This window comes from Dermacentor andersoni, chromosome 9 (assembly GCF_023375885.2).
Source record: "Dermacentor andersoni chromosome 9, qqDerAnde1_hic_scaffold, whole genome shotgun sequence".
Taxonomy (NCBI): Eukaryota; Metazoa; Arthropoda; class Arachnida; order Ixodida; family Ixodidae; genus Dermacentor; species Dermacentor andersoni.
In genome coordinates, this window is record NC_092822.1 from 17,786,469 (window position 1) to 17,804,347 (window position 17,879).

The 17,879-nt window shown below is 45.7% G+C and overlaps 1 protein-coding gene across 2 annotated transcripts in view; it reads right to left on the reverse strand.

Annotated features, from left to right (window-relative positions):
• Window positions 1-8,782, reverse strand: part of LOC126527128 (neuroglian-like) — a 28,172-nt gene extending 19,390 nt beyond the window's left edge. The window contains exons 1-4 of one of the 2 annotated variants that reach the window (XM_050174878.3): window positions 8,761-8,782; window positions 5,170-6,429; window positions 2,290-2,600; window positions 466-709 (exon numbers count right to left, since the gene is read on the reverse strand). In XM_050174878.3, the coding sequence (XP_050030835.1) occupies window positions 466-709; window positions 2,290-2,600; window positions 5,170-6,427 (1,813 nt within the window). In that variant the 5' untranslated portion in view covers window positions 6,428-6,429; window positions 8,761-8,782. Of the gene's footprint in view, window positions 1-465; window positions 710-2,289; window positions 2,601-5,169; window positions 6,430-8,582; window positions 8,736-8,760 lie in introns of those variants that run through there. The other variant, XM_072284442.1, reaches the window with a different exon arrangement.
• Between the last annotated feature and the right edge of the window lie 9,097 nt (window positions 8,783-17,879).

The window sequence follows — 17,879 nt, forward strand, 5'->3', positions numbered from 1 at the left end:
GTTTACTTCATCCGCCCATTGTTGCAAGACTTGCGTAGTTTTTCCGCCAATGTCCGGTGTATAAGATGAGGGTCGACTTTTCGCGATGGTTTTTTGAACAAAAAAGTTCGACCTATATTCCGGTTTTTACAGTAGTGAATGCAATGGGCTTGTGCTAACAAATTCCATTTGAGTGGATAGAGATGCATTTGCCACTGCATTCTTAGGTTGCCACCAACTATAGTGCTTTATGCTTGTGACAGAAGCCTAGCCTGCTTGAAAGGAATTTTGGCTAAAACAGAGCTTCACAGGGAGGACAACATGCACATTCTTGTAAACAGACTGTTTCCCTTGTTTTTACCCAATGCCCTTTTTCTTCTGACAGTGGCTTGATGCGTACTACATGACATTTGAAAATGTTTAATGTATTCCTGACAATTCCACATTTTGCAAGTCACCAGACACACCGAAAAAGTAGGCACTCACCCTGGACAGTTAGTGTGGCCTGTGCACGGTCACTGTCGAGCTCGGTGCGTGCAACGCACGTGTAGATACCAGAGTCGAGCTCAATGGTGCGTGTGATGGTGAGCGAGTTGTCGCCCGCCTGCACCATACGTGCATCTGCCTCTGGGTCCACAGGCTGGCCATTGAATAACCATTCGATGCGTAGTTCCAGGCTTGGATCTGCTTCTGCATTGCACCGGAAGGTGGCACTCTTGTCGGCCGCCACCTGTGAGAAGGAATTTTATGCACTGATACATGAGCAAAAGGTGGCAAGCAAGAGATGTGGTGTTGGTAAATGAGAGACATTGCTGTCCACACCTTCATAGTGCTTATGAAAGCCTATGCCCACCCACCACGGCAGTCTAGTGGCTATGCCACTGCGGTGCAGAGCTCGACCTCATGGGTTCGATCCTAGCCGCATGGCTGCATTTTGACGGGGGCAAAATGCAAAAATGCTTGTGTACTTAGACTTAGGTGTATGTTAAAGAATCTCAGGTGGTCGAAATGGTTCCGAACTCACCTGCTAAGGGGTGCCTCATGATCAGATCATGGTTTTGGCATGTAAAACCTCAGAATAAAATTGTTATAGCCTGCTTGCTGACCCAGGCCCAACAGTAGTTAGAAATTAGTCCCATGTTTGAGACAACCTGTGCAGCCAGTGAAACAGTCAAAATGTGCAAAAAGGCTGTCTGCCTTTGCAGGCATCAATAGCTTGTCTTCGGAAACAGATATCTAGAGCATGGTCAGAAGTTGTGAAGGTAACCATCACATGACCTGCATTTATTGATAACATTCACTTGAAGTCTATAAGCTAGCAAAATAGGCATTTGGCACTGTAATGTGCGAGAATAAGTAAATAATTAGAGCAGTTTCTAACAGACAATAGGCTTCTTTTTATAAGAAGAGATGGGAATGCAAGTGGAATAAAAGATTGTACCTAACTAAGCAACGTCTAAACTCATAATTTTCAATGACACATGCAGTGCATTTTCTAGGTGCAGCAATAACAGACCCAGCGTTTAAATTTTTGGGTATTCAAGCAATACCTCACTCAACATAGCAATGTGCAGGTAATAATGAGTTTGATAACCTGTGTGCCCATAAAATAGCAAAGTGTTAACCAGCACCACCTGAAACCATGGTGGCAGGTGTGGGGCATTCCATACTAATAGTTTAATTTTATTTAGGCATGTAAGCATCACAACTCGATGACCATGTTGCCTTATAAATGAAGCTTTAGGTTTCTACACGTAGGCATGGGAATGATTGTCACGTGGGTTAAAGGGCCTAAGTTTTTTGTGTGGATAGAGCTCAGGAACTGCAGGGCCCCTACTTTTAATTCAGCATGAACAAACTAGAACAGAGGTCCCCTAACGTGGCCTCAAGAAGCAAGATAACTGCCGTCTGCAATACACAAACATCATGCCTCCTTTACAAATGCACGTTCACTATTTGTCAAACGCACCAACTCCTCTCCTATAGCTGACATGCTAATTGCCAAATGCCAAATGCATCTGCTACGATCAGCTCTTTCAATGCAAATCGTCATTGTCAGTCTATTTTTATCTGCCTATGCTAACTACACTGTAGAGTGAGGACCCCTACAAGAGATTTGTGTTTATTCCTATCTTGACAGCAGCTGAACATGAACTAGGCAAAAAAAATTTCCCAGTCTCACCACACCATCCAATTCTCTGACGTTCTCAACTGTATCTCCATTCCCTAGACATTCATTCTGCAACACTAAATGACGACCGTTTTATGTATTTCATGAAGCAAGCATGATGCATGAATCAGCTCAGTTACCTCATAATTCTCAGGTGGCTGAGTGATGAGCGTCTTGCCTTTGACTTCTAATGACCCAGATGCTGAAGCATCACCGAATTTATTGCTAGCATAGCAAGTATATTCTCCCTGGTCAGTGACTAGCAGGTCGTCAATCTGTAGGTCGCCCGAGTCGAGGACATGGTAGCGGCCTCCCGTCAGCTCCTGGGCTTCCTTCATCCACTTTACTTCAGGGCGCGGAGCTCCAAATACACGGCAACGCAGAGTCACCCTCGACGTTACCACAGCCAGTGTAAGCTGTTCAGGCGCTTCCGTGATGGTAGGTGGAAGTGCTGCAAGGAAAATTCAAGGATAAGTATGCACCGAATAACACGAGCAATGATCATGCCTAGCCAGGGCAAAATTTAACTCTTTGTACTCAATGTGTGCCTTGAAAGCAATGCGCTTTAAGCTGACTGGAGAGAGCATACCCAGAAGAAAAAAATACTGCAACCATGGACTCCATGGACTAATTAGGCAATTACGAGCCTTGCAGCTTTGCCAAGATTGTTTTGAAGGTATGCATACTACTCAATAATAGCCAACTTAGTCAAAACTAAATTTTGTTGCAGTTTGTGTTTAAGTGCTTCAGAGCAGAGACTAACATGTCCAGGGCAGTGCCAAGGTTTTAAGGATAACTAACGAAACTGGTGTTGAGAAAGGATGGCAAAGTGAGTTGCCAAGAATATTTAACAAAGTGACAAGCAATTTCAGTCTCATATTTGTCAGCACAGAAGCAGTCATGAACTACCTAAATGCTACAACAAACCTCTAAAAAGGTTCAGTGCACTAAAGCATAGCAGATTTGTACATGGCTTACACGTGTGAACCACAATGTAATGCTCTCATCTAAGCAGAGTCGTGGCTTGATCTAGCCGGCGAGTTATCCTTCAAGAAATCAAAGGCTCAAGAAAATGCAGACAATGAACACACATGACAGGACAGGCACCAAGTTCCTACTAAATTTATTAAATATATCTGAGGATGTTTAAGCACTTTTTATGAGTTGTGAATGCGAAAGCATTGAAGTCCAATTGAATGCTGCTGAGCAGTCCTAGTTATGAATTCCTCACGGGCATGCGAGCGCGCTGAGACGCTTGGCACAATTTCATTCAGCTTTAACAAGGCACAGCTAGAATGTAGGCGAGAGCTCCCGTGGACAAGGAACGTGCAGATAACACGGATTTCTGAGAGCAAGAGCGGGGGTGATTTGGCGTCGTGGAGATGCCCTTTTCCCTCACGCAACAGCTGGCGTACTACTGCCGCAACAGATGTTCGCCTTTTCGTTCTCTTCTCTGTCAAGGCGTCTTGTGTCACGGCATCACAGCCAATAGGAACTCCATCAAGGTGCGCTCATGATGTGGCATCACAGCCAATGGGAATTTACATGCCGTTTCACTGCTACAGATGCCAGACTCCGGCTTTTCTGCTCAATGAGCCATCTGACGCTTTCGCATCAAAAGCTAATTTTTGTGCAGCATAAACTCAGCTGGAAGTTGACAACCATTCTGTCAAGTGTGTTTTTGTCAACACCATTTCTGCACCAATGATTTCCTGAAATATGGCTCCAATTCCCTATGGCTACGCAATTTGAGCTAGAAAACACGTTTCAGGTCATTTGCTGCATGAATGTATAGTGCAAGCAATAAATGAGGCAACAGTGGACAACCACGATTGTTTGTTTGTATGTCCTACATGCGTGTGCATTCGCATGTCTGCTCTTTTTCTGGTGCTGGAGCTATAGACCTGTCAAACAAATATAATGAAATATAAACATCAATCTGCCAAGCTCCCATCTTTCAGGATGTCCAAATTCTTTGTAATCCGATAGTGATAAAGCTAGCTATGCAGCTTTAAAATGTATGTATGTATGTATGTATGTATGTATGTATGTATGTATGTATGTATGTATGCATGTACGTATGTATGTATGTATGTATGTATGTATGTATGTTTTTATTCATTTATTTATTTACTTACTTTTGCTTGCTTTGCTTTACTTGCATTTACTTATTTGCTTTTGCTTTACTTACTTGCTTTTGCCTCACTCACTCATTTATTTAATTTATAGTACCCTCCGGGCTTACAAGAAGCGTTACAGAGGGGAGGGGCTAGTAGACTGAAAATATAGCTGTAGAGGTGTAAGATGATACAGCAGCATATTACAAAACAGATTTGCATTCAAGCAACTATGAAAGAACCGCAAGTGGCCCAAAGGAATGCAAGATGATGCAAAAGAACAATTTTGTGCTGAACTTGCTTTGCTCTCCTAACATATATAGCCAGAGCCAGAGACAGGCACAAAGGTAAGCGAGATGAGTTGAAATAGAAAGCCCAGGTCAAAATTGGTTAACACTCCTGAGATAATAAGCAGGAATTAGAGCTTGCACAAAAACCCGAGTTGTCATTTTGTTTAGGTACACAGCCCACTGCAGGCTTCTTGTCAGCTAGTGATCCAAGATCATAGCAAGTGCAAGCGCAGGAAATAAGTCAAAGCTCTCAAATGTTGCTTAAGAGCACTACAGGCTGTAGCATATTGTTAGTAAAAAAATAGCAGCAGCCTATTCAACTCAGCAGTTGCAAATCACCTAGTCTTCCACTGAACGTACATTTATACTTGTAGCAGTGCAGCTGAATTAACCTCCAAACTAGCTCCTAATAAACAATCTTTAAATCCACTGCTTCAAGTAAGTGTTGATTATTAAACACATTTGTTTCATTAACATGCAGCAAACTGCCTGCATCCATTCGCTCTCTGCATGTCAAGCAAATAATGCGGCTATTCAGAGCAATCATTTGTGAACAGCAGATGACTTCTCTTGGCTCCAAAGCAGAACACAAAAAATATATATCGGCACTTACCGAGCACATTGAGGTAGAAGTCACGGAAGGCATAGCCATGAGGGTTGGAGGCGTTGCACTGGTAGACAGCCGTATCACGTTTGGTAAGTGCCTCGATGGTAAGCAGTGTACCCTCGACTTTGCGGCGGGCATTGGGCTCAGCCTTCTCTACGGGCACGCCATTTACAAACCACTGCAGTTTAGGCTCGGGGATGCCTGTTGCTGCGCACTCAAAGCTGACACTTTCCTCTTCAGCTGCATTTGTGTTGTCCGGCACACGCAGCCAGTAGGGTGCTGCTTCCACCTTGACATGCATGGCGTGGGTCTGGGCTACACCCACACCATTGTTAGCTTGGCACTCGTACGTGCCCTCGTCCTCGAAGCCCACTGAACGAATTTCCAGCGTCTTGCCATAATTGGAGTACGTGAAGCGTCGTGACGTGGGATTTGAGCCCCGCTTGGACCACGAAATCTGGGGTGATGGCGTACCACCGTAGATGCAGTAGAGTTTCAGTTCATGGCCCCGAAGTGCAACAAGGTTTGGGGGCGACAGGTACTGCTTGACGGGTGCATGTTCTGCCTTTCCTGCACTCGACGTAGGCTCAACTTTCAACTGGATCTTATTGCCAATCTTGTATTCACGCCTGAACACTGACGTGGCACTGCATGTGTATACGGCATCTGAAAGTGCGTCACCCAGTTCAACACGTGAGAAGTGCAGATCACCCTCGGGATCGGCAGTGATGCGCGACGAGTTGACATTGCGCAGTGCACCACTCGAGTACTGTATTAGCCAGAAGATGTTTGGGCGTGGGTAGCCTGTGGGAGGGTTACAGTCGAGTGACAGTGGGTCACCCTCCACCACATAAACTTCTTTAGTGGTCTCCTCTGCAAAGTTGTTGAGTTCAGCCTTGCGCAGGAACACAGAATTGGACACAGATGTGCCGTGAAGGTTGGTTGCGCGGCACTGGTACAGTCCTTCGTCAACATCATCTGGCTTAGTGAAGACGAGCGTACCGCGGCGGGGCTGCTGCGAGATTCGCTTGTCATACGAGACGTAGTCAAACTCCTTGTTGTTCTTTGTCCATTCGTACGTGGGCTCGGGGTGGCCCTGAGCTTCACACTCGAGCAGGAATGGCTTGTCCAACTCATCCTGAGACTGGGACACCTGGTACAGCTGCTCGTGTTTGGGCTGTTTCACCATGGTAGGCGGAGAGGGCACCACTGCACCCACCACTGCTGCACCCAGCAGCAGCAGCAGTGCTGGCACAAGCGCCATCCCTGCACAACCAATTCATAACATCATAATTTGTTTCAAGCCAGAATGTCATGATGATGACATTGAACTTAATGTTTTATGTGTAAAACAAGTTTAATTAGAGCTTGGCTGCAGGCACCCTAATAGGGCTGTCAATAACTAAGCTATCCTTGAGGTCACTAGTTAAATCCTGGCTGTGGCAGCTGCAGTTCGACGGGGCAAAATGCGACAACACTCTCATACGTAGACGCAGGTGCACGTTAATGAACCCCATGTGGTCGCAATTAATCTAGAGTCCCCACTATGCCATGGCTCATAAGATTCTGGTTTGGGCGCGTAAGATCCAAGAATCGAATTTTTTGCAATAGCTGTACTACAGCCAAAAAATGGAAATATATTGGTAGAAGCAGAAGGCAGAAAGAATAGTGTCTCATTGAAGGGGAAAAGAAAGGGTAGTTGCAGGCTGGCACGGTTCTATGGTGAGCATGAACAGTCTTGAGACAAAAAAGAAAGGATCAATATGAATGTTTTTCTCACATGCATCGCCATGTTTCCATGCTTACTTTTAATAATCTAAAACCACAACTGCCACTCACAAGTATCACAAGTATTTTGGAAAATTGCAGCCAAATGATGCAAGCTGATTCAAGTTGCAGTTTAAGTTCCTTAAAAAATCTTGCAGTCAATATACATCTAACAAGGAGCACAAGTAATTATACAACATGGTGCGACAGTGTAAACTACAAGAATGATTTAACAAGGAATGATGATTTATAGGAACACTTATATAAACAAACACAATTAGGTGAAGTATGTTGCCATGCCCATGGGAGAAAACATATAAGAAACGAGCACATGCATGCCACAACTGTTCGGACAGAGTGAACACATCAAAGGACGATACTAAATTCATGTATTACAATCACTGCCAGGTGACATTACTTCACATAATATGGGTTGCACAATGACTCAGTCTAATCAGTGCACTCGTCTGACACTCAATGCATCCCATAATATCATAGTACGGGTTGCTGCTGTCAGTCCACAATTTTTTTTATCTGCCTGTGTAAGATAGACTTACTTAAACAGACTTCTTTAGAAACAAGCTTACCATTTCTCAGTATGAAAGAGCTATTTTAATTCCATGTTTCAGCTCGGTGCACTGTGTGAACCATTATGTGAAGCTAGCGTGCGCTGCAGCCAACAGAAATTATACAAGTCCTCTCGTCTTGGAAACGCCCATGCTTGTAACTAGAGCGCCATCGATCGAACACTAAACCGGTCTCGAAGGGCAGCTGCGAACACGTCGAAGGGGCATCTGCTGGACATTGAACGTGCAACCATCATCACGACTATCGGATGCCGGCGCAGGACGCGCGCGTTGCCATCGCGACTCCCAGACTGCTAGCACTCGGCGCTAAATATAGTGTCACGTAACTCTTCTTTCAAATAAGCTGACAAGGACGCTGCCGCGCGTTTAATACGCGATTCGTGCTTCCGGCTCGGTTTCGCAGCACCCGGAAAGACGCGGAGCAAGAACACTTCGAACAGGCGCACGCAGGCGCGGACATCGTAAATGAACGGCCCGAGCTCGTTGTATTCGGTGTCGGCGACAGTGACCCTGTCCTCGACGCTTCCGAATTTTCACACGGCCGAAGACTGATCGGGATCTGAATCGAACGGCTCAGCCACGCATTGCCGGTGATCCGAGCCCAATGATCACATAACCGAGGCGTCATTGAATGTCACGCCGTAGCGATAATGTACTCTTCGCGTGACAGCTCACGACGGGGTAGGGCATATCTTGTACGCGGTAGACGAATCGGCTGCAGCAGCCAGTGTGACACGGGGTCAACTTGCTATACAAGCAACCAGGGAGGCCCATCGCGTACAGACAGGGCCACGCCCCGAGCACTGCTCGCCGTTCGCCCGGACAACGCACCGGCGGGGTCGCGGACGACTCGTCAGGCGCGCGGCTACCGCTGTCCCACGGACGGGCTAGAACACCGGCACACCCTTCCAGCCACCGATTCCGACGAACGCCCGACGAGCGCCCGTGGAACTAGGCCTAAGCGATCCAGCCTCGTTCTTTGCACCGGTCGCGACAGCCCGGATCCCGTTCGTACTGTTACGAAGTATGTTGCCGCGAAGAGGGCAAATGAAAAGGGGATCGGACCTAGCTTGAACCTGGGAGTGCCCGGTCCCGGAGACCTTGCGGGCGCTCTCCTCTGCGGTCCACACACACTCAGGCGCGCACACACACAGGGCCGACGACAACTTCCGAACGGTCGGCGTCCCCCTTGACACACACAGAATCGTTGCCAGCGAAACGCGGGCAACACGCACATACACACCTTCTTTCGCGCGCCGCCGTGGGAATGGATAGACGCACGCACAACAACTTTGGCAAGAACGGTGACGTCAACAACCAAGAATCGGTGACATCACGTAAAACAATGGGCGGTGCCACTGCGCATGCGCTCTTTGCCCCGTTAGCGTTGTAGAAAACGTATAGTAGATCATATGGTCATTTTACCGCAGTCAACTTCCGCGCGGCGCTGCAATCACAATAGGGGTCTCAGAAACCGAAAATCACAGAAACCGAAAAGCTGGTGGAACAAGGAGATACGAGAAGCCATCGCCGAACGACAGAAAGCATCTCGAGAGCACAGGCAGGCAAAGAAGGCGCAGTTGCCACAGGATGAAGTAACCAGTAAATGGGAAATATACCGGGAGAAAAAGTCCATGGTTCAAATACTGGTGCAAGCAAAATTAAAAGGTGAAAGTGAACGTTGGTTGTCAGAAATACGTGAGAAAAAGAAGGCTGCACCTAGAATATTTTGGAATCACATAAAATTATTAGGCAGGAAGGCAACAACAATACAACAACATATCCTAGACGAAGATGAAAACAGACTGGAAGGAGAAGCAGCAATAAATTACATCCAAAAAGTAACAGCCGAATCTTTCCAAGGCAAGGACAAGGTTGTATTTGAAGAAAAAAAGAGCATGAAAGAGACCCAAGGGGGAAAGGAGCTAGTGCTTACAAATTTAAACTGGAAGAAAGCGGAAGAGAAAATTCCTAAGCGCACAGCCACAGGGCTAGACGAGGTTCCCGTTAGGCTGATAAATGAACTGGGACCAAAAAGTAAGGAAGCTCTCGTGAAAGCAGTTGAAAAAACTTTAAAAGATAGACGAATACCAGACAGTTGGCGACAAAGTAGAATGAATTTAATTTATAAAGGTAAGGGGGAGAAAGACAGAATTCACTCGTATAGACCGTTGACCATTACATCGGTAATATACAGGCTAGCAATGCAGGCAGTGAAATTAAAGCTTCAAGCATGGGCAGAAAATAATGGCATTTTGGGAGAGCTTCAGAATGGCTTTAGAATAGGTAGGCGTTTGGATGATAACTTGTTTGTTCTTACTCAGTGTATTGAAATATCAAAAGCAGAAAGCAGACCGTTGTATGTAGCCTTTTTGGACATTACAGGAGCATACGACAACGTAGACCGCAGCATTTTGTGGGATATTCTGGAAGGGGAAGGCTTAGGTAACGATTGTATACAGCTCTTGAGAGAGATTTACCTAGAAAATACTGTTTGCGTTGAATGGGAAGGGATGAGGAGCGCGGAGAAAGTTCATATCAACAAGGGACTGAGGCAGGGGTGCCCTTTATCCCCGCTGCTGTTTATGATGTACATGGTGAGGATGGAGAGGGCGCTAGAAGGAAGTAATATCGGGTTTAATCTCTCATACAAACAGGCAGGTACAGTAATAGAGCAGCAACTCCCAGGTTTATTTTATGCGGACGACATTGTGTTGCTCGCAAACAAGCAAAGTGATTTGCAACGTCTGGCTAATATCTGTGGACAGGAAGGCAACAAGTTAGGTTTGAAATTTAGTGTTAGAAAATCAGGTGTTATTGTATTCAATGAAAACAGTGAACAGACAGTGGAGATACAGGGCCAAGAAATACCTCCGGTAACAGAATATAAATACCTTGGTATATGGATAAACGAAGGCAACGGATATATGGAAACACAGGAAAAAACCATAACAGTCAAGGGGAAGAGAAATGCAGCCATAATGAAGCACAGAGCGCTATGGGGATACAATAGGTACGAGGTCCTCCGAGGTATGTGGAAAGGGGTAATGGTTCCAGGACTTACTTTTGGAAATGCGGTTGTTTGCTTTAAATCAGGGGTACAATCAGGACTCGACGGGAACCAAAGGTCAGTGGGTCGCCTCGCATTGGGCGCTCACGGGAAGACTACAAATGAAGCTGTGCAAGGGGATATGGGCTGGACTAGTTTTGAAGTGAGGGAAGCCCGCAGTAAAATTGAGTACGAAGAACGGCTGAGGAATATGGAGGAAAGTAAATGGGCTGGGAGAGTGTTCAGGTATCTGTACAGGCAAAACATTGATTCACAGTGGAGGAAAAGAACTAGGAAGCTTACCAGCAAGTATGCGGCCTGTGGGGTGGGCAACACAGCAACAAAGAAGGTCAAGCGGAAAGTCAGAGAGGCTGAATTAATCTCATGGGTGGCGGCAATGGAAAAGAAACCTGCCATGAGTAACTACTTAAGGGGAAAAAACGAAATTAGGAAAGAAACCATTTATGATAACTCAAAGGGAAGCTCATTACTTTTCGAAGCGAGATCGGGATGCCTTAGAACACGCACCTATAAAGCGAGATATAAGAATGAAGAAGAAACATGTGCTTGCTGCGGTAAAGCTAGGGAAACGACGGAACATATTTTATTAGAATGTGAGGACGTCTACCCAGCGGTCGATTTAGGCACCACTGGTCTCCTTGAAGCCCTTGGGTTCAGCGGGAGCAGTGGTAAAGCAAACAGGTCCGCAATAGACATCAGTAAGAGGCGATTGGAGGATTGGTGGAAGAAAAGTAGGGAAACGACAAAAGACGGAGACGTACAAAAGCACAGTTCGCAATAGGGTATCAGAAAATTTGGACGTGGTAGTTCATAGTGGTTTTTTTTTTTTTTTTTTTTTCCATTGGTGAACATAGGTAGGATATTAGGCAGCATAGTAGTAAGAGCTTGGTGGCGCAAGCCACCGCCCCGTTCCAAAGGGGACGCTCATAACATCCATCCATCCATCCATCCGGGTCTCCATTTCTCTTGTTCTACGTATCTGGAGAAGGAAGAAAAGCCGCGTTGCCGCGGCACGGACTCGATATTAGACTTTGACTGTGCGAACTTAATTAAGTTATGCTTTACGTACAAGCCACAGCATGAGCCTACTTTCCACTCATGTGCCCAAGTAGTGTACACTACTTGTCGAATGATTTCATGAGCTCTGTTAACTCATTGACTTCAAGCTGGTATTATTTAAAACTAAAGATGCTTTGCCATGAAATCTAGAGCAAATAAAACTGCGGCACGACGCTACAAACCTCAAGATTTACCATACGAGAGCTGCGTTTCGCTTAGTACACGCTTCGGCCTCTGGAATTAAATGACAGAGAACACGCAAAAGAAATTTCGCTCAAACTGTTAATTCATATAGCCACGCATACGCGGCATTTCAACATTGCTGCCCCAGCCAACGGCCTTGTTAAGTCGCTCCGTGCAGACATTATTTTACACTTTAGCAAATGGCTTAGCAAATAAAAATATCGACTTACTGCCTGCAGCGTACTCTTGCGGTGTTTTCAACTGAAGGCTCGCGCTGAAGCTTTGAGTGTATGTACTATTAGCTTTCACGCTCAGCAGCCGCTCGAGACGGCGTCTGCTTTCTCGCTGTTGCGCGGCCGCATTTAGCTCCTTTCTGTGGTAGCGTGCCATACGCATGACGGGGTGCGCGTTTAATTATTAGTGAATTAGGACGCCTCCCGTGAAGGTCGAAGCGTGGGTGCGACCCAGAGATTGGCTGTCGGCCAGGCCATTTTAATAAAAGCAACGCAGTGGTGCAAAGGGTCACGCTCCGCATTGCGTTTGCGCCACACATATCGCGCTTAGATGGGGGATATGAATTGCGGTTCCCTAAAAAAGACTGTTTTATTCTCAGTATGCAGCACTGATTCATAGACTCGACCACTACGCTGATCACAGTAATCGCGGCTATCGAATGTTCTGTCATCGCTATACGCCACAGCGTCTAGGTATGCAGTTTAACTCCATGTGTGCTCGGTTAGTCTGATTATTGAACAAAAAAAAATTGAAATTTAAGAAAAAGAAACAGCATTACACAGCTTGAACTAGTGCCGGATTCAGAAGGCGAACGCACAGAGCAGGAGGCGCAGCATTTATAGACACAATTGTAATTACAGAGTAAACTACAAAATACAATTAGCTTCGTTGTCACAATCGATAAAACTTCGACGACAGGAGTTATACAGCGCATATCACGAAAAGGTTATACATGCAAATAAGGAACGCTCTTTGATGTTATTAAAGAGACAAACCGTATTGAGAACAGCAAAATAATGATTCCTTGTTGCGAGTGCACTCTACGTTGTGTTATTATTATTATTATTATTATTATTATTATTATCGATATGTGTAAAAGAATGTAGGAAGCCGATACAGCTAGCCGACAAGCATTCGTTGTAACAGAACAGCGTGAAGAAACGCGTAGGAATTCAAGAAAGATGCTTAGGCAGAACTGTCCCCCTTCCCTACGTACGTGTCTCTGCGCTGTTCTGAAGCACGGGACGAATACCGAAGAAAAAAAAACAATAAATACCACGCATACTATATATTTCTTGCAGTTTATGTAAGCGCCATCAGCACAGTTGAAGCATTTTAGTAAGTTAAGATATCAGCTCACTGCGTCGCGATATCCTCCCACATCGAACCGAATAGGCTACTTAGCCCGAATCCAATTATAAGTGCATTGAATATGAGCGCGATGATGATGACTTCGGGCGGAAGTGCGGTATCGGCTTATTTGTGTCGGCATTGGATGCGGCATATCACGCTCCATAAAACGCAGTCTTAAAAGCAGCACTTAAGCGATTCTTTTTCCTATAGCAACGTTTTCAATCGGATAGTCGTGGCCTTTCTTGGCGACAATACAGTCACTACGCGCAAAGCTCGAAAGTGTTAACTGAACTCGGATCACAATTACCGTTATGCAAGTTAACTTATCACCTCATACAATCAAACGAGCATGATGAATAATAAAGTGGGCATTCTGTGGCACTTGTGCAGCTTCTTGTTCTGGCGTCTGGCATCACGAAACTGATGTCAAATAAAGGAATTGAACTGAATATGCTATAGGTAAAGGAATTGAATATGCTATGGATAGTGTTCGTGACGGCCTAGAAAGGAGCATGACGTCACAAAGCATATACGCGGGACCCATAAATAGTTGTCAGCAAACACACACGCGTCGCAGTTTCAAGAGAAAAAAAAAATCTCTCAGCGAGGTTTACTAGTAACTCTCGCGTACAAACCTACGTACGCTCCTGTAACTCCTGAGTTCATTTGCTCCTTATGTGAGACCTGATGCAGGTACAATGCTAGAAGAGCGGTGTGCACATCGACAACCGCGATAACGATGTTCTAACCCTGTCTCGGCGTCATCGCACCATGAGTACGCTTTGCTTAGGCCCTCCTCCCGTGCAACCGATCATTGTGTGCGCCTTCCTGTCTGCGACGGAAGGCCTCGTAGGCAGTGTTCCTTTGTTCTGAGGGCGGAAATGTATCAGCCATACAGGTACGCGCAAATAATCAACTGAGAGGGCATAAGCAAGACGTGATCGGCATGCGGTACCGGGACGGGCCCGAATGAACCTATTGGCATGATATGGAGATGCGTACCACTCTCCACGGGTTACACAATCATTATATAGCTGCCGCAAAGACGAATGCAAAGCCACGTTCGATATGACCGTAGTCGCGTTGAGATCTACTAAACCAGGTTGACAAAGGAGCTCGAGAAAAAATTAAGGACCGCGCAAAGAGCGATGGCACGAAGAATGTTAGGCGTTACGTTAAGAGGCAGAAATAGAGAGGTGTGTGTAGGGGAGGGGGGGGGGGGGATCAGAGGCGGGGAGAGCCGATATTCTAATTGACATTAAGAGAAAGAAATAAAATGGGGCTGGGCAGGCCATGTAATGAATATGATAGATAACCGGTGGACAATTAGAGCTACAGATTGGGTGCCAAGAGAACGGAAGCGCTGTCGAGCACGGCAGAAAACTATAGGTAAGGTGGTGAAATAAGGAAATTCGCAGGCGCAAGTTGTAATCAGCTGCTGCAGGACAGGGGTAATTGGAGATCGCAGGGAGGGGCCTTCGTCCTGCAGTGGACATAAAATAGGCTGATGATGACGATGATGACATCTATACGGAGGCGGGGGGGGGGGGGGGGGGGTGCTGTTAATATATCTAAATCGGGCCAAGTTAATGTATTGTATGTCGCTCTAAAACATGCCACACATTCTGAGTAGGGCTTTTGCAAACACCTTGCAAGCATTGTAGCTATCGCACGATAGTGCAATGGCTACAATGCTTACAAGGTGTTTTGTAGGCTATGGTTGGGCGTCGCGTTTACCAATGCCTACTTGTTCCGCATAGGGATGGCTGACACCGCAGCATGTGGCGAGTGCGGCGACGCGTGAATAATTCGTCATGTTCTATGCCAGTGCCCGCGGTGCAGTGTGCAGAGACACTCGCTTTCCGTCGTGCTGAACCAGTTGGACGACCAGCCTCTGCCGGCGTGCAAACGCTACTGCACTTCTTGAGACCGACCGGCCTGTGTGAACGCCTGTGATTGGAACGCCTTTTCAGTTACCTCTTTTCATTTTTGTTTATTTCTTCTCGTTCCTATTTCTTTCTCTGCTCTCCCTCTTTGTCGTCCTTACAACTCTACCCCAATGCAGGGTAGCAAACCAGAAACTCGCCTCTGCTTAACCTTTCCTCGCTCTCTCTCTCGCCCTCTCCGCACGAGAGTTGTAAGCCCGCATATATTTTCCGCTTTACATGTTCTAACAGAAGCAGTCTCCAGAACAGTGATGTCTGTTTCTCGTGTAGAGTTACGAATTTGTAAACATTGCGCTTCGTCTTTTTTTTTTTTTTTTTGAACCTTGCTGATTTTTGGCAATTTTTTTAAACTATGAAATCCAAAATGATAAAAAAATTATGTTTCCTTGAGTTGCTAGAATTTAACGTTCTTGTAATGGAAGAAATTTCATACAAATAATTCCAGCATTTGTCTCATCAAAGCATTCCTGCATTTTACAGGTGTAACTTGCACGAACAGGGAAATCTGTTGAGTTGGCATCGATGGATAAAACTGAAGCCTGCTCTTAAGCGGATCGTTTCTTAATTGAGCTCGGCTGCCAAGACATCGACCATGAAACAACCACAGTAAATGTGTACAAACTGTACAATCGTGCGTCAGTTTCCTTAAGTTGTTGCTTGATTCAAGCGCTAGCTCGCGCAGTGCGAGGAGCGCGTATTCCTCACACGCTATGTGGCCTGACTGTGGGACTTCAGTGCGATGGCCGACACCACGCACTGCCCTCAAAAGTTAGTTGTATGGCTGAGAGAAGCCCGCGTCGTACATCGTCGCTTTAAGTGGGGCAGGCCCGTTTAATTATGTAACACGCACGGCACGAACAGTTCATTCTCAAATCTACGCCATCATACAGACCGGTGTATATACATATGACGCGTACGCGTGTGTACAGGCACCGTATAACACACACACACACACACATACACACACACACACACACACACACACACACACACACACACACACACACACACACAAATATATATATATATATATATATATATATATATATATATATATATATATATATATATATATATATATATATATATATATATTGAATTCTTCATCTTCAACCTACGACGACCGCGTTCGACGATATCGTTTTAACTCGTGCGTCGCCTTCGTTTCCGGACACAAGTTCATACATTAGGCTGTTGGAGTAATTAAATGCATTCGTTATACATCCTGCTACAGCTATCTTGCACCCCGTCATAGTATATATAAGCAGTAGAATATACGGGATATGTCGGGCGTCGTTCATCGAATGCTGAGCAGCGTCTGCCAGAGGTAACTTATCTTGTGATATGCTCGGTGACATCCACTTAATATATGATAACCATTGATATTATATGTCCTCACAACCTGTCGTTTCGTCTCCCCGACATATTAGTTACCGGCGTTTTCAAGAGCAGTCGAGCAGCCGTTCATTGCGGTAACCGAAAACCGCAATGGTAAAGGGCTACCAATCGATCGATGTACCTATCTCTAGCTCGTGCTTTCTTTTTTAAGCACTGTCTCAGCATGTCATTCACCTGAACAACGTTTATAATTGTTCTGAGAAAGCAAGTTATCATTTGACGAAGTTGTGACTTTAGATCTGAATTTACCCGCCGTGGTTGCTCAGTGGCTATGGTGTTGAGCTGCTGAGCACGAGGTCGCGGGATCGAATTCCGGCCACGGCGGCCGCATTTCGATGGGGGCGAAATGCGAAAACACCCGTGTACTTAGATTTAGGTGCACGTTAAAGAACCCCAGGTGGTCGAAATTTCCGAAGTTCTCCACTACGGCGTGCCTCATAATCAGAAAGTGGTTTTGGCAAATAAAACCCCATAATTTAATTTTTAGATCTGAACGGCTTAAACAACTAATAGTTTTACATTCAGAAACGCAATTTCTTTTTTTTTCTTGCTCTATTCACGTCGCCTTGAAACAGGAAACAATACCTGCACACGATTTATCGTATTCATGGCCAGTTGTTGCAGTTATAGGACATGCAACTCATGCAACGCACAAACTTATTTATAGCGCCAGGGGAAACACAGCGCACTGGATGAGCTCGGAGTGCTCTTGCGTGTATACGCATTCCGGCTGTGCGCGTTGTTTCTGGAATGCAAGAGCTACCACATAGAACGCTGAAATAAATCTGCCAGATTATTTATGCGGGTATCGAGGAAGTGCGAACGTTTGACGAAAAAAACACAGTCTTGCTGTCAGGAACATTGGAGAAATGGAAGGAAAGTCCGCCTGGAGGGCCGATTGGTCTTGCTTAAAAGAGGGAGAAGTGGTTCTACAGGAGATAATTGCTACCACGTGGGCGTGGCCCATGCATGAGAGAAAGACGTCCACGCGTTGCGGGAAGCAGGCACAGATAGGGGACAATGACAGGAGGCGGCGGGTTTTGATCCACGATATCAACAGCAGAGGAGAGGACAAAAAAAGCCTTGCAGTTCAGAAAAAAAGAAGTCTCAGTTTCACCCGAAAGGTGAAACATCGATTACGATACCAAGTAGAGAGCTATACGAAGTAATTAAGGATAGCAGTTTTATCGACCGTATAAACATGTAAACATTCGCTTACTAACTAAATTAATAAACATGGTGTCACGTGCTCACAGGCAAACATGAACACATTTCACTCGATGACTGCGGACACCCGCTGTCAAAACGCTGGCGTGAGCAAGTGCGGCAGCAGCAACG